The 23,022-nt window shown below is 46.7% G+C and overlaps 1 protein-coding gene across 3 annotated transcripts in view; it reads left to right on the top strand.

Moving 5' to 3' along the window:
- Positions 1 to 23,022, top strand: part of Armc9 (armadillo repeat containing 9) — a 127,553-nt gene that overhangs the window by 42,856 nt on the left and 61,675 nt on the right. For all 3 annotated transcript variants that reach the window (XM_021162963.3, XM_021162970.3, XM_021162986.3), the window contains exons 14-19: positions 18 to 141; positions 1,938 to 2,077; positions 3,528 to 3,604; positions 6,155 to 6,229; positions 11,843 to 11,933; positions 18,036 to 18,091. In XM_021162963.3, the coding sequence (XP_021018622.1) occupies positions 18 to 141; positions 1,938 to 2,077; positions 3,528 to 3,604; positions 6,155 to 6,229; positions 11,843 to 11,933; positions 18,036 to 18,091 (563 nt within the window). The remainder of the gene's footprint in view (positions 1 to 17; positions 142 to 1,937; positions 2,078 to 3,527; positions 3,605 to 6,154; positions 6,230 to 11,842; positions 11,934 to 18,035; positions 18,092 to 23,022) is intronic.

The raw sequence follows: 23,022 nt of genomic DNA on the forward strand, positions 1-23,022 counted from the left end.
CTCTGGCACATTACTAGGTCGCCTGTACCTGGCCCAGAACACAAAGGTACTGCGGATGCTGGAGGGAAGGCTCAAGGAGGAAGACAAGGATGTCATCACTCGTGAGAATGTCCTCGGGGCCTTGCAGAAGTTCAGCCTCAGGTGAGGACCACAACATTGGTCAGTCTCTGCCTTTGAGCTCAGGCTGGTGTGTGTGTGTGTGTGTGTGTGTGTGTGTGTGTGTGCCTCTGTGTGTGTGTTGTTGTTGTTGTTGAACCACCATTCACTTATTACTTAATTTTCATGACACTGTAGGATGCAAGTGGTATCTTTCTGCTAATACTTAGGAGAAGTTAGATGACTTTCTAGGCTACAGCTGGAAATTTCTTTCTAATCTAAGCTCTGCTGTTTAAGGCTGGTGGGGATTGAGGAAGGCATTACAGTGAATGTACCAGTACCTTCTTCTAGCTAGTATTGGGGCATTAGTGCCAGCCAGGTGCTTGGCTTAGGGGTAAACCCGCAGAGTGAAGTTGCTTCATGGGACCAATAGTTCTGTGGTAGTCTTGGTCTGGACCAGGCATGACTTGGAACTTAAGAGTCCCATGCTTTTTTTTTTTTTTTAAGTATTTTCTTTTCAAATATATGTTATTATGTGTATGAGTGTTTTGCCCGAATGTATGTATATGCGTGCCTGGTACCCTTGGAGGCACCAGTAACTGGAGTTCCAAATGACTGTAAGCTACCATGTGGTTGCTGGGAACTTAACCTGGGTCCTCTGGAAGAGCAGCATTGAGCTCTTAACCATTGGGCCCTCTCAACTCTTCATGTTCTTTTTGTATCAGATCTAGTGTGTGTCTTAGAGCAGCTTAGGTGTTCTAATGAGAGGCAGAGGCAGGGGAAGCTCTATGAGTTTGAGGCCAGCATGGTCTACATCGTGAGTCCCAGCCAGCCAAGGCTACAGAGTGGAACATTATTTCCAAAATAAAACTTTTATTTTATGAATATGACTGTTTTGCCTGTGCCTATATTTGTGCAACATGTGTGTGCCTGGTGTTACACATGTTAGAGGTCAGAAGAGGGCACCTGACCCCCTAAAACAGGAGTTACATACGGTTCTGAGCTGTGATGTAGGTCCTGAGAACTGAACCGAGATCTTCTGCAAAACCAACAAGTGCTTTTAACAGCTGAGCCGCCTCTGCAGCCCCCAGAGTCACCGTCACCAATGGAAAGCCAAGTTTTCACACATTTGCAGCCATCACAGCCTAACTGTAGAGCATATTTCCCATTTATTTACTTACATGTGTGTATTGTGGTGGTCAGAGGATGATTTGTAGGGATCCATTCTCTCCTTCCATCATGTGGGTCCCAGGGGTCAAACTCAGGTCATCTAGCTTGGCTGCAGGTGCCCCTACCCACAGGCCGTTTCACCAGTCCTAATTTTAGAGCGTTTCTATCACTACAGAACAAAAGTCTCCCACTAACTGTTGCCACTCTCTATTCCATTCCCAGCCCAAGACGGCAACCCATATCCTTCCTGTAGCTCTACCTGTCTTGTGCGTGTCCAGTTCAGGGAATCATGTAAGATTTAGAATCACGTGAGCCTCCCACCCTCAAACTGATTTTGTTTCAAAGTAATATTTCTGGGACCAGTTACCTGGATCATGTAAACCAAAGCTATTGATAATATCTACATATTTGAAGTAACAGTCTGCTAACTTTAGATATTGAAAAGGAAGTTTTCAAAGCGAGAGGCCTTCTTACTGCTCAGTCTCTCATGAAACTATTGTGTCCTTAAAGGGCAGAGAATTTGTATTGTCCCAGTTGAATGGGCTTCACAATAGGCTCTTCCCCAGAGTTTGTTTTTCATAGCTCCGTTTGATCCCATTTGCACCATGGACCACTCTTCCATAGAAAGTCCCTTGCCTGTTAATTCATCTAATAAGGTTGTTTCCTCTTAGGCGGCCACTGCAGACAGCGATGATTCGAGATGGCCTCATCTTCTGGCTGATCGACCTACTGAAGGACCCTGACTGCCTGTCTGACTACACATTGGAGTACTCTGTGGCTTTGCTCATGAACCTCTGCCTCCGCAGTGCAGGTGCCACAGCCCCCCAATAATCCATACACGCCCACATACACATGTCCTTGTACGGAGAACAGATGGCCAGAGATCTGCCCACATACCTACATTCCCAGTGAGCCCAGTAGAGCTTGCTTTCTGTCTCCCTCCTGGAAATCAGGACAGGGGTGCATAAAGCATTTTTAGCTAGATATGAAGCTAGCAGTCCCTTAAAGCCAACATACCATGTTAACCATGGAAAGAATATATATGCAGTTTTGTATGTATGCAGTGCCCTTCTGGTGAGAAAAGGAAATCCATTCACATCTTGTCTCATCTTGATTGCACTTCTCAAACATAAGAAGTTAAGAATTATGATCCCTGCCACTGAAGACAGAGGTGTGCTCCCAGCAGCCTCTGGGATTAAGTTGGTGGCAGGTTGCCTACTCATTATTCTCCATCTCCTGGAGATGGAGGTTCACATGGGCACCACAAACTGCTTCTCACCCATTGGGAACATAGCTCAGTTGGTAGAATGCTTGCCTAGCATGCACAATCCCCAGCACCACACTAGGCATGACGGTGCTGCCTCTAACCCCAGCACTCAGAAGGCAGAGACAGGTAGATGGGAAATTTAAAATCATCCTTGGCTGTACTACAACTTGGAGGCTGCTTGGGCTGTGTGAGATCTTGTCTCAAAAACAAAAGCAAACACAACCCCTCGCCCCCACAAACAACCTAAAATACTTATCTACTCAATGGAGATGGGAGTTTAGCTTCTGTTTACACACGTCAGCCCTCTCAGACACTATGTCACCTGCCATATGAGACACCTTAGAAGGTGTGCTTGGTCCAGCTGGGCTCTCTGCATCCCCTGGGGTCTGTGGGAAAGGAGGGCAAGAAGCCAGCTGGCTCAGCTGCTCGCCAGGTGTTCCCCACCTGCAGGGCTTCGTGCTCCAAGCAAGCACGTGCTGTTCACCGAGTGAGCGACCATTGCTCAGTCTTCTGCTCTAGGAACAGCCTGTGTGGAAGCCCCAGCTCTCAGCGTGCTCGTCGGATCCCCACCACCTTTTCCTGTCATCAGCTTGCTTGCAGTTTGGTGATACAGAATGGCCACACAGCCCGTCATACCCTGACTGTCGCCAAGGCCACTACCAGCTTCTGAGTTCTTGGGGTTTATGTGGGTTTACTTAATTCTTTGCTAATCATCTATTTTAGTTAGTTTGTTTGAGACTGGGTCTTTCTATGTAACCCTGACTGTCCTGGAGCTCCCTATGTAGACCAGGCTGGCTCCCAGTTCACAGAAATCCTCCTGCCTCTGCCTCCCTGGATTATAAGAACGCATCACCACCGAACCCACCAGCATAATAATCCACTTTAAAAAGGAGAGAACCGAGGCCTCAGAGTGACATAAGTGACCAGCTCAAGGTCACATATGGTTGGTGCTAACCTGTCTGACATGCATTTTATGTTGCTTTGCTTCCCACAGGAAAGAACATGTGTGCTAAGGTGGCAGGGCTCATGCTGAAAGTTCTTTCAGATCTCCTTGGACACGAAAACCATGAGGTACTCAGGCTGCTGGCCCTGTGATGGAATGGGGGACTGTAATGGTGACCTGGGTGCTCGTGACTTCTTATGCAAGAGGCTGACCTCTTATGCAAGAGGCTGGCTTTGGGCAATTGCTGCACTAGACATATATTTCTTCCTAGATTTGAGAGTCTTTTGCATGCGTGCATGCATTATGTGTGTGCGTGTGTGGATAAATTTACATGTGTGTGAGTGCAGGTGTGTGTGGGTGTTCACGAAGGCCTGATTTTGATGTTGGGTATCTTCCTTGATTGCTTTCCACTTCATTTCCTAAGGCAAGAACCATGAGAGTTCTCCTGTTCTACTAGTCTGGCAGCCCTGATGATCCCCAGTCTCTGCCTCCCAAGTGCTGGGATTTACATGAATACCATGCTCTGAACTCAGGGCATTCTGCTTCCATAGCGAGCATCTTATCTACTCTGAGCCATCTCCCAAGCCCTCCTCTGGCCATTTTTGTAAATGACTTACATCTTGTATAGTTTCTAACATTTCATGCCTCATTTTCTGGAGCTCTGCTCCCATTGAACTAGCCAGGTCCTTGTCCTGCCTTACTTTCTAGTATCATATATCCTGGCTGGATTCTTACACTTGTGTCCTCTGCTGTTCAATGTCTGTCTGTGGTTACTTGTGTCTTCAAAGTAGCTCTGATGGTATGTTTGGGTAAGCTTAATTTGCATAAAAGATATTACAACCTAGAGCTCATTTGTTGACAGCTGTCCCCTGGCATCTCGGGGCCATTTTTGTTGCTTCATGGGTCTCCTGTTCTCAGCTTCTCTACTGCAGCACTCCCTGGCTTACACCATGCCCTGGTACATATCTTATTTCTCCAGAGCAGGACTTTGATTGCTTTCAGCTCCACTACAACAGTTATCCTCAGTGACAGCTCCACAGTTGTCCTATGAAACCCTATACTGAGCTTCCATGGGATATGTGGCCCTCAGGGCTGCCAGCTCATAGCAAATGCAGGGCTCAGGTTGCCCTCCAGAATAACCCGATTACCACCACATTGTCTAGCTATTTTAAAATATATAGGACAACAAATTCACAATAGGTATTCACTGAATAGGTGCAGGTGATTCATCTCTCACTTCCTTTTGACAAATGTCTTTGCAGAAAACATAGCATCTTACAGTTAGCCCAGCCTGGCCAGAACCCTCTGGGTATCGAAGGCTGGCCTCAATCTTTTGATTCTCCTTGCCTCAGCCTTCAGAGTGCTGGGGCCTCAACCACAGTTAGACATGTCTTGACAGATGTGCCACGGGCCTCTTTCAGCAGACATGCTTGGCAGGACCCTTGGGTCAAGAGGAGCATTAGAAAGCCATGCATCTCTCCCCACTCCAAGCAGGCAGCTCTGGTCTAGTTCATTTCACATGCAGCTGCATCCCCACAGCTGCATCACCTGGCTGACACTGGCATCTTCAGCAGGTAGATATTAGATGGTCATGACAGTTCATGCTGGGCCCACTACATATTTCCCACTACAACAGCCAGAGAGTTTTTCACTACTTCAGTCCTGGCTTGATTGCTCTCTGAGACTCTTCTTCATTGTATTCAAGTCAGGCAGGTGAGTGCTACAGGAATCACATTCTTTCCCTGACTTAAAGAAATGCAAATGGCTTAGATCAAAGGAGTCAATTCTTGTCATCAGCTGCTGCCAGTGCATTTGCTTAAGAGCAATAGCGTCCTTGTCTAGTGTTCATAAAGCTCTGCCTTTACTCTCCAATGCAACATAAACCAGGTATAGTGTCCTGTAGGTTAGGACTTGGAGGTGGAGGCAGGAGAGTCAGAAGTTCAGGGTCATCATCGCTCTCATCATTTCAAGCTGAAGCAAACACGTCTCAGAAGGAAGAAAGAAAGAATACAAATACGTGTGTGTATGTTAGAAGCTGGAAGAGTGTTAGCTGTACCCTGTGTGAGGTAGCCCTGGTCTTGAAAGATGAGACCCAGAGCCATCAGGAGCAGATGCACATATTTGTCTGCAGCTAATATTTTTTGGAATATGGAAAAGAGGCTCTTGTCAAATCAAACAGGCAAGACGGCTCAGTGCCACAGTGATTGGATCACAGGACAAGCTTTAGAAGTGGGTCTGGTGTTAGAGACAGTGTATCCTCAGCTATGTCACTCTCGTCCAAGGACAGTAGCAGCCAGTGTGGGAAATCAAGGGCTCTTAGCAATAATGCTCAGCAAGCAAACTCGGGAGTAAAGAGCAGACTCCCTGGCGACTGCCGAGTTTCTGCTCTGAGTGACCAGGATGCTAGAAATCATGTCAGTCAATCAGTGACACACAGCAGGAAGGAGGCGGAGAGACAGGGTGGGGTTAGGTTTGGCTTCAGTTGCGGCGTCACACATGGAGGTGGCCAATGTTGAGAGGACAGTTGTTTCTAAACATGTGAATGTACATTCTGGGTTCTGAAGGATGGGATACCAATTCTCCCCTTACCTCGACTGTTCTTAAGTCTAACTTCTGAGAATTGAGTTGTATACTATTGGAAAACTCGCAAATGACGTCTCTTTTTGCTCCCCTTTAAGATCCAGCCGTATGTGAATGGAGCCCTGTACAGCATCCTCTCCATCCCGTCCATCCGAGAGGAGGCCAGAGCCATGGTAAGAAGATGTCGTAAGCTGGGCATGACAGGGCACGAATGCAGTCTCAGTACTTGAGAGGCTGAGGCAGGGGGATCACCATAAATTTGAGACCATTCTGAACTACATAGTGAGTTTGAGAACAGCCTGGCTCGTATGAGACCTTGTGAGACCTTGTCTCACAGAAAAGAAGAAGAAGAAGGAGGAGGAGGAGAAGAAGGAGGAGGAGGAGGAAGAGGAGGAGGAGGAGGAAGAAGAAGAAGAAGAAGAAGAAGAAGAAGAAGAAGAAGAAGAAGAAGAAGAAGAAGAAGAAGAAGAAGAAGAAGAAGAAGAAGGAAAAAAAAAAAAAAAGCCCTGAGCAGTTCACAGGGTCCTCCCAGGACCATGAGTCAGTCAGTACTCTGGGGAGAGGGCTACGTCCACTTCCTCCAGGGCAGATTCCTCAAAACTGGACATAAAGATCCACTTGTGGTTTTTCTCGAGAGAGGATCTGTTGCTTTCCTCGGAATCTCCCAAGGAAACGGTGAAAACTGTAAATGGTAAAAACCCAGTGTTGGGGAAGCTCTAGCAGGCTGATTTTTGTAATGTTGGAGGTGTTTCTTGGCAGCTTCTAAAACTGCCGTGCACCACAGTGACTGGGGAGAAGGGTTTTCCTTGCTTTGTTTCCATCTGTGCTTATATTAGAAGCTTGGCAACAGCGGCCGGGCAATGAGCGGCCGATGCTGAGAAGATAGTTGTTTCTAAAGCTGGCGGGCAAAACCACTACGCTTTGGCCTTTTTTCTGATGCCGTGTGAAACCAGAGTAGCTGTGTACATACTGAATTGTGGTGAAGGGATTAAATGTGTTCCACACTCAGAACACAGGAGACCACAAGAACATTCTGCCCATTGGTTTTGTTTGTTTATTTTTTTAAAAAGAGAATTACTAAATCTTTAGTTGTTTATCTAAAATCACATCAATAGTTAAACAAGACATGACTCATTTAAGAACAGTCTATATAAACACAGCCAACAATGGAACTAAATTGCTTTCCACATTAAAACTAACTAGTACTTGGGGGTGTCAGGATGCCTCCCTCAGTGGGTGAAGGCACCTGCCACCAAGCCTGACAACCTGAGTTCTATCCCAGAACCAGAATGGTAGACAAGAGCTAATTCCTGGGAGGGAGTTACCTCCTGGCTTCCACAGACATTCTGTGTACATGTACATGCACACAGTAGGTGCACCTACTGCTCTTTCTGGTACTGGGACAGGTACTTCCTCCTATTTAACCTGCTCAGAGGCCCCTGAAGGACTGACTATAGTTGTGTCCATTTCCCTACCAATGACTTGGGAGTAGACGTTTCTGCCTAGAGTCACACAACCAGGGGCACACCCATCCTCTGTTTGCTTCCAGATCTTTCCACACCTGTACTGCAGTATCTAACACCAGAAATTAAAACCTCTCCCCCTCTCCCTCCCTCTCTCTCTCTCCTGTTTCCCAAACTACCAGGGATGAAATTAATGTGGCTTTATTGACTTAAGAAAGCACTCTGCCACTAAGCCACGTCCCAGCACTAATACAGTCTGAGTCCAGTGAGAAATCTGGCCATATTAAATTGTCTCTTTTCACTCTGATACTGTCATCTCAACTGGGGCAAGCTGAGCATCCCTAACACAGAAAGTCCAGACTACAGGGGCCAGAGAAATGGCTCAGCAGTTCAGAATACTTGATCCTCTTCTTAAGGGTCCAGGTTCAGTTCCCATCACACACATTGGACAGCTCATACACACACATAACTCCAACTCCCTCTTCTGGCCTCTGGGCGCATCTGCACTCATGTGGCTGGCACACACATAAAAATTAAAATAAATCTGTAAAACCTGTGTATCATCTTAAATGTATACATGAGAAGAGAATCAATGATGAGTATAATTAATAACAAATTCCAATCAATTAAAAAGTGCAGAATCTAACATGCTTCAAAATTAGAAACTTTTAGAAATTTCATCCCCCGTAGTTTGGGGAACAGGAGAGAGAGAGGGAGTGGGGGAGGTTTTAATTTCTGGAGTTAGATACTGCAGCACAGGTGTGGAAAGATCTGGAAGCAAATCAGAAACAGACATGAAGCCATAGATGGAAAATTCACACCATGAAATAGTTTACCCACAAAACTGTTAAAAATGTTGTACAGTCAGGTAGGATCATACATGGTCCCAGCATTCAGCAGACAGAAGCAGGAGGATCGTAAGCCTGAGGCCAGTGTGGGCTCCACAGTGAGACTGTCTCAGGAATAACACCTGACTAAGTGTGTGTGTATCTGTATTGCATATTATGTAGTATAGATACAGTATGTAAATCATCACGAGGCTACATATTGAAAGTATGTGAAACCAAAACATAAATTAATTCTCTTTAGACCTGGATCCCATCCCTCAGATATCTTTCTTGTTATATGTATGCAGATATTCCAAAATCTAAAAATTCCAAACATTTCTGGTCTTGAGCACTCCCACTAAGGTAGACTTGGCCTTTGCACTGTGTACTCTAACTGTAGCTGGCTCAGTGCCTGACTTCTCTGCTTAGCACACTGTACCTCTAAAGCTTCTGAGTGGCGAGGAGTGAGTCCCTGTCACCCTTCCCAGCCCCATGTTTGTCCAGGGTTATCTGAGGTGCCAGGCCATTGGTTTGGGATGAAACACCAGGTTGTGTTGGTTATTTTTGGAGGCAGGGTCTCACTCTAGCCCAGGGCAGGCTGGAGCCCTTGGCCCTCCTGCCTTGGCTTCCTGAGTGCTAGGGTTACACGGTGGCATGTGCCACCACACCCAGAGAATACTGTTATTTTTTATGCCTTTTCATTTCTATAATTTAGATTAAACATTACCTACTATATGTGGTTTTAAAAAATATATGTGAGATTTTTCACTGGAGTGTTTGCTGTGTTTGCTGTGTCTGAGCAGTCCCCTGACTACACAGGGGCTGAGATATTTGCTTTCCACGTGCTAACTAAGCCAGGGATGTAAGAACAAGCATCAATTGAATTCAAGTGATCTATAAAGATATGGGCAGATCACAGAATTGCCTCTGCAAGAAAAGAGTTAGAACGAATTCTTTGTCTCTGGCTGTTCCTAAGCTCTCGGTAGCCATTGTGGTTACATGTGTTGGGATTGAGCACATGACAGTCTCCTAATGATAGAGAGCCCCTAACTCACCCTGGTGGGATGGAAGCTGGGAATAGACCACTGCATGGGACAAAGAGAGAACAGGTAGCCCTTCTGGCAACCAAGGACTAAGGCAGACTGTGGTTGGTGACTGTAGTTGGAGCCCAGTGTCTGACTGGCCCCACAGGAGCTGCCATGATCTCTCAGTCCTCTTTGAAGCACTCTGTCCTTGTCTCCAGGACACCCGTCAGCCTTTCCTCTCTTCCAGACTAGTCCTCAATGGTCTACACTCTCTACGCTTCCGTCCCAGCCTCCCATGGAATGCTGTCCTCCAGGGTTCTGGCTCAGCGCTCAGATCTCCTCACTGTACCCCCAGCGCCACCTCCTTTACTCCAGGGCTTCAGCTGAGCTCTTACCTGATTCACCCGTTCCTCCCAGACTCAGCAGTGCCATTTTACCACTCACTCACTCATTGTGCTATCTGCCGGACTAGATGCCATTTATTAGGTATAATTTGCAAAAGTGAAGTGCACAGCTCTTACATACAGTTGCATACAGGCCTTACATTTTGACAGACACAGACATCTGCATAAGTAGTACCAGTGATACATCTTGTCTTTGGGAGGCGTTGAGCAATTTGAGTGAGGTAGCATGGGACCTGACTCAGGGAGCTAGGATCACAATCCAAACTCCATCTGGTCAAGCTATATGGACTATCTTTGATTCCGTTACAGCTATTGCCTCTAGACCAGGTTATTTTACAAGAGACCATAGCTAGGCATGATGGCTCACATCTCTAATCCCAGCTCTTAGGAAACAGAGGCAGATAGATCTATATAGTGAGTTCCAGGCCAGCTAGGACTGCATAGTGAGACCTTGTCTCCAAAATAAACAAATCGATCAATCAATCAATCAATAAATAAATAAATAAAATTTTAAAATAAAATAAGGACCAGGACTGCATAGTAAGACCGTCTCTCCAAAATTAATTAATTACTTTAAAAATTAAAATAAATCAGGACCATATCAAGGACAGGAGTTCGGCATTTTAATGAGTGTTTTGCCTGCTGATGAGCCAGCCTCTCTGAATGCCAGTTGTTCTGTTTTGGGTTCATTTTTAGACGTGCTTCCCCTCTTGGTGCCAAGATAACCTTGTTTGATCCAGCACAGTGCATGCACACATTGCAGTGCTGTGGGGAAGGAGGAGAGAGAGATTACCCTGTGCCTACCTTAGTGTCTTACCTCCAGGTTTGCTTTAGTTCTCTTAAGAGTGGAAGGTTTTGGCATCATTGTGTCACAGTAGCACAGTGTAATAACTATCACTTTGAATGGCTTTTCTTTTAGTTTTATATGTGTGGATGCTTCACCTGCATGTATGTGTGTGTGCCACTTGTATGCCTCATGCCCAAGAAAGCAGGAGAAAGCACCAGATACCCTGGCTCTAGAGTGATAGACAACTGGGAGCTGCCATGCTGGCAATTAAACCTGGGTCCTCTGTGAGAGCAGTAAGGGCTCTGAACAGCCTAACTATGTCTCGAGCCCTATTGCTCTGTCTTCAAATTTTTAATTAGGCCAGATAAGGTGGCCTGTGCCTTTAATCTCAACATTGGGAGACAGAGGCAGGTGCATTTCTTTTACATTTAAGGCCAGTCTGGTATACATAGTGAATTTCAGCTACCTAGGGCTACATGGTAAGACCCTGCCCCCCCCAAACAAAAACCCACCCAGAAATGTAGTAGTTGTTTATTTGGGAGGTGGGGCAGCATGCACATACAGAAAAGACCCAGGCTAGGTTTTAGGCGTTGTTCTCCTGCCTTGTTTTGAGGCAGCGTCTCTTGTTTCTGCTGCTGTGCTTCCTACTGCAGCCTTACAGTCTTACTGCCTGTTGTCTCATGTAGGAGTGCTGGTACCACAGCTGTACTCTGCTGCACTTCACACGGCCTCCGGGGGCTGCATGCAGGGTATCGGGCTGGTGCTTTTCCATGCCAGGCTACCTCCCTGTCCCTCCGTCATGCTTTTTGATAGGATGGGCATTTCAGCTGTTTGAAGAAAGCTTCTATTTGTTCGAAACATGTGGTTCAGCTTTTCAAAGATCATAAATGACCCTAAAATTCAGAAGGCAGTGTGTATAAACTTAGGGGAAACGTGGGAAGGAAACCATCTCCCCAAAGTATGTGTTTCCCAAACTAAAGGCAGTGGTGTAAATGCCCCTGAGTGCCGGGATACAGGCATCTTGCGCTAGCTAAGGAGCTCTTCGGGTTCTTTCTAAGTGTATCATAATGTTATTAAGTCGAGGTAGTCAACCAAGAAGAAAACCATTTCACTGTGAATTTTAAAATGAATGTTTAATACCAAGTAGATAATTTTTATTTTTAAAAAAACGTTTCTGAAAATAAAAAAAAATACATTAGGTATTAGATGACACTACCTCACAGGAAGTATTCCTTCATATCTCCACCCTAACACGTTTCTTCTCTCCTCGCTGTGCCTAGGGAATGGAGGAGATCCTGCGATGCTTCATCAAAGAAGGCAATGCTGAAATGATCCGCCAGATAGAGTTTATCATCAAGCAGCTGAATTCTGGTCAGTTTTATCTTTGTCTCATCTTTTGACTTGGTCACATATGACAAAAAGATGTCCTGGCTTTCTCATGGACGGCTGTGAAACCTTGGGAGTCACTCAGGAGGCTTTTGAGTCAGATATGGGAGCGCACACTTGTGATCCCAGCACTAGAGAAGCTGAGCCAACATGAGTTCAGGGTCAGCCTAGGCCGTACAAAGAGTTTAAGGCTAGCCTAGACTACATAGCAAGACTCCATTTCAAAAAAGAAAAGAAACCTTTAAATAAAGCAGGGGAGCCAAGTTCAGCAAATGAAAGTTCAGTAGGACTGTTCGACCTGGACAAGGCCCCAGGTCTATATCTAGTGACACACACACAAACACACACACACATCCCCCACAGTGGGGAGATAGAGGGAGATAGCTCTATCACTGAAGTACTTGCCATACAAAATTAAAGACCTGAGTTCAATCACCAGCACCCGTGTAAGACAAGCCAGGCATGGTGACACACACTCGTAAGGGTTGGGAACAGGCAGATCCCTGAGGCTCACTGGCCAGTCAGCCTTGCTTAGGTCCGAGACACAGACACGGTCTCAGCAAGACAGACAGCTCCTATTGAATGACATGCAAGGTTGACCCTGGCCTCCACGTGCACACACACATACATGTGCGTGCGCATCCTCCCCCACGTGTGTAGCCAGTCAAGGCCAGATTGTCCAAGGTTAACATCTCTTATCACAATAGAGATCTCTTATCACAGGTGAGGTGTGTGGTCAACAAAGAGGAGTTGAGGCAATTACTGAAGGCTTCTCTACCCTTGTAAGATCTCTTTACGAGCCCCTCCTGTCCCCTCTTAAATCCTGCCCCACTGATAAGGGCAACTTTCCCAGGTCCTAAGGCCAGTTAGGGAAACAGGTGCCAGTCCTTCTAGCCCCATGTAGAAAATGTCACCACGTCACCATTCCAGAAAACCGTGTATGTGCCACCTGGCAGAAGGGAGGAGGCAGCTTGGTCCCTTTCTTCATAGTCTCCTCCATGGCCATGAAACACATCTGGCAAGAGAACCAGAGAAGCCCTGTGTGAGGGGTAGGGAAGCCCCTATCTCTTTCTGTGGACTCTTGACATAGGGGACCCTGGTACTCCCAGCATCTGGAGACCAAATTTATCACCCATCTCTCTGCATGTCTCCCCTGGCAGCCATTCAAGTGCACAGCTCCATTCAGCACACAACAAATGAGAGTGTCTTCATCTCTCCTCACAAGTGAGCCAGTCACCCAGCGCACCTGGGAAATGCCCACTGTGGCCATCTTCCACTCAAGGTTCCCAGTCTGGGCTTTGCCAAACTGACACAGTCACCATCCTGGGGACCAGGGGAGCTTTGAAATTCTCCCTAGGTGGAACACTAGTGAAGTCCAGAGGAAAATTTCAGCCTGGTACAGAAATATACAGAGTGTGCAGCCAACAACCACATTAGGGAGGTTTGTCCCTACTCAGGTTCAGAGCACGACTCCAGCCATCTATGAGGGTAGCCAGCACATACCAGCTCATCATGAGAGATAGGTCAGAGACACCAGCCAGGACACCAGGCAGGAACAAGGCAGAGCAGGTTCCTAGCTTCAGGCCCTGCTACTTACCAAGGGAGGGCCTTTGTGAGGCATGTGCTGGGTCAGGAGCAGTGGGGGAGATGGTTGTCCCAGGAGGAGGAGGAGCCGAGGCCTGTAAGGTTCTAGGTCATGGGGCTGGAGGGTTCTGGGTAGTTAGGATGCGTGAGCTAACAAGTTAAGATTATAGGGTTTGGGGATTGGAAACTGGACTGGGGAGTCAACGTAAAGAGTGCCCAACTGAGGGGCCTTAGGTAACATATGTGAACATAAGGAGTATGTAATTGGCGACAGTGGTAGTGTGCAGTGTGAAAGCATCTTCTCATGGCGGACTGGAGTGTGCTGTCCATGGGCAGAGAGAGGGTGTTGGATGATTAAAACTCACCCCAATTGCAAAGTGCAAGGCACTGTGTGGACAGCCAGCTTTCTGAGACAGTGGTGCAGGTCAGCAGGATGTGGACCTGTGCAAATAACACTGAAGGGACAGACTTTGTTGTCCCACTGGCTCTGGACCAGGGAAGTCAGTAGACTCACCCTTAGGATGAGGCTGTGTCAGCATGCATGTATATGCATGATGTATGTATGTATGTATGCATGATGTATGTATGTATGCATGATGTATGTACATATTATGTATTATATTATGCTTTACAAAAGAGGATTTATTAGCTTGGCTTACATAATTGGAAGCTAGGTTGTCTCCCAGTAATCATCCACCTGCTACAGAGGCAGAGAACTGGAATCCTCTGAACAAGAAAGACCCTAATCTAAGGCTAAAGGCCTAGAAACTTCCTAGAGCCATTGGTGTGAGTCCACACTGAGGAAGCTAGAGCAGTCATAGACACCTTTGCTTGGAAAGGATGGAGTTTGTACACGTGGCTGGCTTTTGCTCACCTTTACCCCGCCTGGGTCCCCAGCCTATTTGATGGGGCCACCGTGTTCAGGGAAGCTCTTCCATGCTCGGTTGCTGAGGTGCAGCCTCAGCATAAGGAGGGTCCTGATATGAGGGAGAATCGGAGCAGCACTGATTTCATTATGCTGGGAGACGTAGCGGATGCAAGCTGTCAGTTCAAGGGCTCTCTCCTTGCCCGAGGGTTCTCATCAGTCTTCTGACCTGAGAGCCTGAACCCAGTCTTTTATTTACTAAAGCTACGGCAGCAAGGCTTTGAGCATTGTTAATACTTTTTGTTTGTTTGTTTTGTTTTTTGGTTTTTCAAGACAGAGACAGGATTTCTCTGTATAGCCCTGGCTGTCCTGGAACTCACTTTGTAGACCAGGCTGGCCTCGAACTCAGAAATCCGACTGCCTCTGCCTCCCAAGTGCTGGGATTAAAGGGGTGCGCCACCACGCCCGGCTCAATACTTTTTTTAAAATCCTTAATTTTACATACATTTTATGAATTCTGGATCATTAGTCCCAACAGACACTAAACACAAAGCAAAAGCACATTTCCTTTTAGGCTTCTGCAGCGTGGTCTTCACAGGTAGCGGGCACAGCTCTTGTGGTTTCCTAGTACAGCCGACAGCAGTCTGTAGTAACTGTTTTCATGTAAAATCAAAAAGGTGATAGACTTAAAAAAGTTTTAAAACTTACACAAAGCAGGTATTGTCATCTCCCATCCTTCAAGTAGCTAGGAGAGCAAGTCCTAACTTGTTATATGCTTGTACATCATCTTTTAATTCTCTAATGCTTGTTTCCTACCCTAGCAATTCCATGGCCTTGTGTGCTCTCCTTCTGATACTATTTGTTTCTAGATTGTGTGCAAGCCTTCCTCCTGTAAGATAAACCCGTCCATCATTTGCTTGTTTTCTATAGACTCCTTCTTTTCCTAACCATGCCTTTTCTTCTTGAGACCATTTTAATTCTCTATCCCTGATGTCTCCAAGTTCACCCTGGCTAATTAATGCAGCAGCCATTGGACCACAGGGTACTTGTATCTCCTCATATAGTTCCAAATTCAAGGCCAACTCTCAAAATGAGCAATTTCTATAGAGGACCATGTAGGCTTTTATGGCCTCTGTGGTTATGTTGTCGAGATCCTTTCCCATGGCCCTAAAGACCAAGCAGAAGGCCCGTTCGTTCCTCACCCTCCCCAGCCTCATGACCACCTCCATTCCTCACTTTGAGAACCACAGCTGTTTCCTTTATCATGGCATGATTAGCTCTGAGGAATGGGGAAAGTGTATTCCCCAGAACAGAGACTGAAAGTGAAATAGAAGAGACCACAGATCAGCTTCAGGGCAACAGCAACAACCATCAGCACATGTGGGGGATCAATGGCCCAGCGATGCTACAGGGGCAGGAACTGTGTCACCTTCCCTTATGCAGCCATGCCAGACCCACACTCAGTTATTGTCTTACTGGCCAATTATCTCAGCCAGTGTCCTGCGTTAGTCACCTTTTGTTGCTGTGGTGAGTGAGATACCTGACAGAAGCATGTAAGGAGGGAGGGAGGGTTTGGTTTGCAGTTTGAAGAATCAGTCTTATCGCTGCAGCACCAGCTCGAGGGAGCTCAGCCCCGTTGCCCCTGCAGTCGGGAAGCAGAGAGAGGAACACTATTGCTCAGCTTGCCGTCTCTTGTCCTTTCGGGAATTCGGCCTGTGAAATAAGACTGCCCACATTTAAAGTGTGGCTTCCTACCCAGTTATTGCAATCTAGAAAATCCCCCACTAACCCGTCCAGAGATTTGTGTCCATGGTGATTCTAAATCTCATCAAAGTGACAGTCAAGATTGGCCATCAGTCTTCAGAGCCAGAAGTGAGCTTTGGTAATCTCCTAAGTAGCTCCTCATTCAGTTTGGTAATTAGCATCCCAGGGGCCTTCCCAGCCAGTCAGTAGCTATCTGTCCACTGGGAATAGGGTCTTCCACAGGGAGAGTGCTGCTGGAGTCTAGATGAAATGCTGAGGGAGAGACGATGGCTCAGAGAAGACTTTGTAGAGGAGAAAGTATCTCATATTTGGGCAATGTTGGCTATGTACCTGATCCAAGTGCCTTGTTCTGGTGTGCTGTAAAATCCTCTGAGTTATTCCCTTCCCTCCTCTCTCAAGCCCCAAGGATGTAGGCAGTATGATCCCCATTTGCCAAGTGAGGGAATGGCTCATTCTCTGATTCTGAGTACTATGGACTTGTGTATGTGTGCAGACTTCACTGAGCTAGTAATGAGCCTCAGCCTTTAAGAACACCCCTGCCGCAGCCTGTGTTCTACATAGACCTGCCACCTTAGGCTTGCTTACTCTAAGAGACCAGATAAGGGAGCTTGGAAAGCTTGGTTGTGCCCTCCAACCCCCAATGAAGAACTCACAGCATATGCATATACATACATACATGCGTACATACATACATACATATGCACACACATAAGCACACATGTACCACTGACAGTCTAAAGCACAGAGCCTTAGTGGAAAGGCAAGCCCTTGCATCTATGTGATAAATTTATTCCCCTACCTTGTGCTAGTGTCTGCCCCTGTTCCCTTTACATGAAGGCTAGGTCATAAGTCACATGGTGTGGAACTTTCTGACACCCTTAATCCCAAAAAAGTTCTGAGTTAGAAACCCTCTTTATTCAGGGGATGTTCTGTTCTTCCTTTCAAGTTCCGTCATGCTATCATGGTAGCTCTCTCTTCTAGTGCAGCTCTGTCCCAGTTTTGAAGGGAGTGCTCTTTCTCTCCCTTCAAAGCCCCATCATAGCATCTCTAGTGTAAAGCTATATCTCTCCTAGAGATTCTCCTTCACAAGACCTGCTCATGGTCCTTATGTGTCAGTCTGTCTGACTGTATCTGTCATTCCTGTTCCCCACCCCGCTATTAAAGCTCATCTAGAGTAGCCTCATGGGCGCTCCCTTCCCCAAATCTACATCTTTTTTTTTTGTTTGTTTTTGTTTTTGTTTTTGTTTTTCAAGACAGGGTTTCTCTGTGTAGCCCTGGCTGTCCTGGAACTCACTCTGAAGACCAGGCTGGCCTCGAACTCAGAAATTCGCCTGCCTCTGCCTGTGATTAAAGGCGTGCGCCACCACGCCTGGCTCCAAATCTACATCTTTTAGTTAGAACAACAGGGTTTAGAAAGCAGAACCACAGACAGGTCCCTGGGTCCTCTGTCCTCCACTTGTCACCTGTGATGAGGAGTGACTGTCAATGAAGCTGTCAAGAGGATGACGTGAAATCGCACTTGTTGTAGAAGCTAACAGGCTCCCTAGGAGTAAACGCTAGTTCATCTCCTGCCCTGCAGCTCCCTTCAATGTTGTGTTTATAAAAATATGAATAAATGTGTTCTGATAAAAAGAGTGTTTCTGCGGTGGCTAAGAATGGTGGCAAACTGTGCCTGATTCGGCCAAGAGAGTAACTGTGTGTGCCAGGGCGTGGTGAGGAGTGTGGAAGGAAGGGCAGTGGTCAGGGCAGCAGGGTGTCGGCCTGGGCTCAGCAGCGTGACTCTCCAGATGATGCTCGCATGAGTGCCCCAGCTGACGCTCGGTGACCAAGTAACAAGCTCTGTGGGTTTCTGATTAATTTATTTTTCTTCATAGAAGATTTACTGGATGGTGTTATTGAATCCGATGATGATGAAGATGAAGATGATGAAGTAAGTTAAAGGCTCTTGAGACAACACAGAAAGCTTTGCTATACTCTCCTGTGTCCCTTCTGAGTCCCGAACACTTGGGCAGAAGTGGAGTCCTCCTGCCTCTGTGCCTTTTCTTGAAGTTCTGGGGTTAGTGGGTGTGAGGTGGCTCTGTAACCCGCACATGAGGCCTCCTGTGCTCACCTTTCGTGGCCTCTCTCCAGGTGCCAGGCGTCTTCCAGCGCTCCAGCTTGAACTTTTTATGGTCAGAGCTGGGCTTTCCCACCTTAAGTCTCAGAACACCATTCCTTCAGTATTGACCTCAGCCGGCATGTAAGCCCAGCCCAGACTGGCACGTGAACCCAGACCTCGGGACACATGCACAGTTCACGGGTGCAGTGTTGTGCCTCCTCTAGATTCTAGAGGAAGATGGAAAGCAGTGCTTCTCTGTGAGTCTTTGCTCTGAAAGGTGGTGAGCCCTCAGCTGTCTCTGGTGACAGGAGACATGGTGCATAGGCTCATGATGAGATGCTCTGGAGGAAGGGGGCCTGGGGTGCTTTGGAGCTGACAGAACCAACCACTTTACAGTCCTGTGTTCATTCTTTTGTTTGTTTGTTTGTTTTGTTTTGTTTTGTTTTGTTTTTTACGAGACAGGGTTTCTCTGTGTAGCCCTGGCTGTCCTGGAACTCACTCTGTAGACCAGGCTGGCCTCGAACTCAGAAATCCGCCTGCCTCTGCCTCCCACTGTGTTCATTCTTTTGGTGTAGGTTTGCTGGCTATGACACACTGTCCCCTCATCTGTCATCCTCAGAAGTTAGTTGACATGCAGAGTCTCAGTGGGGTGGCCTTGAGGACAGTAACCTGAGGTCTGCAGGCAGGCCTCACGTGGCAAGCTTCTGTGTGACTTTACCTTCAGAACTAGAAAGGACAGACACATCATCCGTCATCCTATCATTCTTGTGGTGACAATGTGGCTTGTCTTCATTCTGTGCTTGGGGAACAGTTAGTGCAGATGGGAATACTAGAAGCGGCTTCTGTTTGGTATGGCACCCGCCCCATATATGGATGTGGGAAGAAGAATTTGTCGTTTCGGTTCTGTTCTGTCAGTTTAAAAAGTGCCCTGTAAAAGCCAAGTGTGTGTTCCCCACAGGCATGAATCCATGAGGCCATAGTTACTTAGGATCTGCCAGGTGACTAACTTCCCAACAGCCCAGTTCCCTGCCTGCCATTCCTTTCTTGGGCTGCAGGTGGCACTAGCAGGCACCCTTGCTTCTCTTCTGCCTGATTGGGGAAAGCAGCCCCAGATCTAGCCATCGTCCTCTCCACTGGGGACAGAGATCAGCCTCATGTCACAAGAAAACCTGCTGTGGTAAATCTTGGCTTAGCTGGGTCAACAGACTTTCTGTAAAGGGGAAGGTTGGTGGTGTGTTAGGCTGGGAGGGCCACATGGTCTCAGTTGGAGCCACTCAGTTCTGCCCTTTAACATACAGTGGCTGTTAGGAATCCTGGCTGTATTCCCCAACCATTTGTGGACACTAAAAGTTAGAAGACTATATAATTTTCATGTCATTTAATTTTGTTTCAAATATTTAAAAGCATAAAATTCATTCTTCTCCAACTAAACACAGCCACCTGCCTTCAAGGGCTGCCACCCCTTGGGTAGAGCTCAGCCATTGCCCTTCACTGGAGAAAGATGCAACCTTTGTGCTTGACCCTTGACCCTTTAACACAGATTGGAATTAATCATTTTATTCATTTTAACTTTTTGTCACCTTGTCCAAAAAAGGTTCCTCTCAAGTTCTGTTCTTCCCCCTTCCTGTGTCGTCTTTGGGGACTTCAGTGTTTCTCTGGTGTTTTGATGGTTTGTTTTATATTGTTTGGAGACCAGGGTCTTGCTCTGTAGGCAAGGCTACGCTTGATCATGTCTCCTCTTGTGTCAGCTTCCCAAGGGCTAGGATGGTCATGCATCCATGTGCTGCTTGTTCAGTTGTTTTGCCACTAGTCTGTTAGTTTTATATTGTAGTAAGAACTCGTTTGGTCCAAGCACGCTGGTCAATCACAGGGACTCGCATTTCCTTCCGACAATGTGGCAGTCGGCTACAGAACACACACGCGCTGAGATCTCTGGACCTGCTGTGGCTCCCAGGTTTTAATTTTCAGCAGTATCTTTGTCAGAGAGGGCATGTGCTGCCATGACACTGCAGTCAGGCCTGCAGAGGAGAGAGGTAACTTAGCTGATGCTTCCACATCACAGTTCCTGTCAAGGGTGTCAGGGTAGGTACTCTAAGTGGGATCCTGGAGGCAGAGACTAAAGCAGAAGCCATGGAGAGCTGTTCCTTGCCTTGCTCCTGTGGCTTGCTCAGTTGTTTTTATGCACTCCAGGATCTGCAGACTTGCCTATAGGCCAATGTGATGGAAACATTGTCTCAGTTGAAGTTCCTCTTTCTAGATAACTGTAGATTGTGTCAAGCAGACAAAAAAAGAAAAAAAAAAAAGAAAAAGGAAGAAAGAAAAGAAGAGAAAAGAAAAGCCAAGCCAAGCCTGGGGTGGGGGGTGGCACTTAAAGACATTTGTTACAATTTGTTACATTTGTTACAGTAACTAAGTATTGGACAATAAAAGGGCAGGATCAGGAGTAACATTGATGACTGGGGCAGCAGATCCTGGATGACCCTCAGTGAGTGACCTTCTCAGTGAACTGTGGGAGTCTAGCAGGGACCACCAAGGTCAGGTATCACTTTGTAACTGTTAACATTGCCAGGGAGGAAGAAGGTGGCAGATACTTCAATTCAAGGACCATGTCCAAGACTGCTGGGGGCACTGCTGCTGCTCCTTTCAGAGCGTGCTCTGAAGCACACAATCGTGCCTCTTACTTAGCAATGCAGGGATTTTTTTAGAATTTGACATTTAGACCCAATACAAAGGCTGAAGTCAGTGGCACTGTTTTTAGGCAGCTGCTTATTGATGTGGCTCTGCAGAGTGACCACACCTGATGAATTATGCAGCCTTGCCTAACACTGAGCTGAGAGCCACATTTGCAGCATTCTGCTTTCCTCACACACAGCAAGGTACCCAGATGCAAAATCTAGTTTTTCTTTCTAATGTCTAAAACTGCAACTGTTTATCTAATGTGGAAGAGGCTCAGTTATATTGAATATCCACCCATTTGTAACTAAAAACTAAAAATTACAGAGCTAGTGAGACATCTTCTGACGTATAGACCACGTAAGGAACACTGTAATAAAGACAAACATAGTTGGGTGTGGGATGCTAAAACTCAGGAAGGAAGCTGAGACAGGAGGATGTGGAGTTCAAAGCCAACATAGGCTACATAGCAATACCTTGTCTCAAAAAAATCATAAAGTTAATGTGAACAGTGCTTAAAACAAAGCAAACATATAAATCTACACGCCTGTGAGTTATAGGTACACTTATGTGCCCACACAGCAGAAAGGTGTGGAAAGCTACACCCTTCTTATTGACATTAGGAACTGCAAAGGGGAAGAAGAATGAGGAAGTGTGGGTGGGATGGAGCGAGGCCTGGGTCTCAGACTGTCCAGCACGGAGAGAAGGGAGGACAGAACAGGGCATGTGGTAGAGCAGAAGTCAACGGCATCTTGGGGTACTAGATTAAATGGGGCAAAGGCCACACGCCAGTGAACTGAAGAGCAGGCAGGCCACAGGAAAGTGCTCAGTATATTCTTCACACACTGTGGATGCAGGCAGGCAAGGGGGAGGATGAAGGTCGTTTGGTTTAGTTTAAGATGGAAAAAAACAAAACCAAACATCCACCAGCAGCTGTCAGGAGACTGGGGCTAGATACAGGTAGGGAGAGGAAGACCTCGGCCCACTGTTCTCGTTTTCTTCCTCCTCCTCTTCCTCCTCTTTTTTCTTCTTCTATGAAGGCAGAAAGGGTTCATCTACATCCCTAGACCAGGCCAGCCTCCAACTCACTGAGATCTGCCTGCCTCTGCCTCCTGAGTGCAGGGATTGGTGTGCTACCACACCCAGTTCTCACTGTCTTCTAAATTGCATCCTAGGGGCTGGGCCTGTGTCTCCCGTGGTTTGATTACCTTACACAGAGACCCTGGCTCAGTACTCAGCACCACAGAAGCTAAGCATTGCTTGGTGCTGTGCACCTGTAATCACAGCCCTCAGGAGGCAGAGGCAGATGCAGACACCAAGCACCCCAGTAACATAGTGAGTTTAGTGGTGGCCTAGAGTGCTTAAGACCCTGTGGAAAAAGAGCAATGGTGAATGGGGATAACTTGCTTCTTAGATTCTTTTGGCCCCTAAGGTTCCAGCCCCATTTACCTCTCTAGAGAACTAAAAGCAGCATTAGATCAGCTTGGACATGCATTCAGGAGAGTGGGCAATGCCAAGCAGTGGCTGGGCAAGGTTCAGGTGCTCCCATCTAGTGCATGGAGAAGTGTGTGGTGTCCTGTGCTTTATTTTTATGATTAACATGGGCATAATGTTATTCAAGGGCTGGTAGATCTCAAGGGCCAGAAGCCTGGTTCTAATGTCTTCACTCCCAAGGAGGTTTCCTCAGTACATGCTTAGATGGACTTACACATGGCTTTAAATGGAAATAAATGTCTTCCTGCAGTACTTGAGAAGATTGATTTTAAAACAAATGCTTTCTTCCTCTTAGCAAACTAGGTTTTAGTGCCGGGGCAGTCAGCCACGCACATTTACTTGTGGGATCTATGTAAATAACCCACGGCTTCCTTCCGTCTTATGTTCTCTCTTTATGTATTGAACAAATAGTTAAGGACCTTGAAGTAATCATGTTCTAGGAAATACAGAGGGATTAAAAAAAGATTCCATGAGAATGTGTGGTAGATCTGTGGTTTACGATCCCTCCACAGAGGAGATGGTGATGATCCTGAGCCAGAAGTTACTACAGGACAGCATTATCACATGGCAGCTTCTGCTCCAGCGCCTCTCTCAAG

The sequence above is a fragment of the Mus caroli genome, unplaced genomic scaffold (assembly GCF_978045245.1).
Source record: "Mus caroli unplaced genomic scaffold, Mus_caroli_1 scaffold_1, whole genome shotgun sequence".
Lineage (NCBI taxonomy): Eukaryota > Metazoa > Chordata > Mammalia > Rodentia > Muridae > Mus > Mus caroli.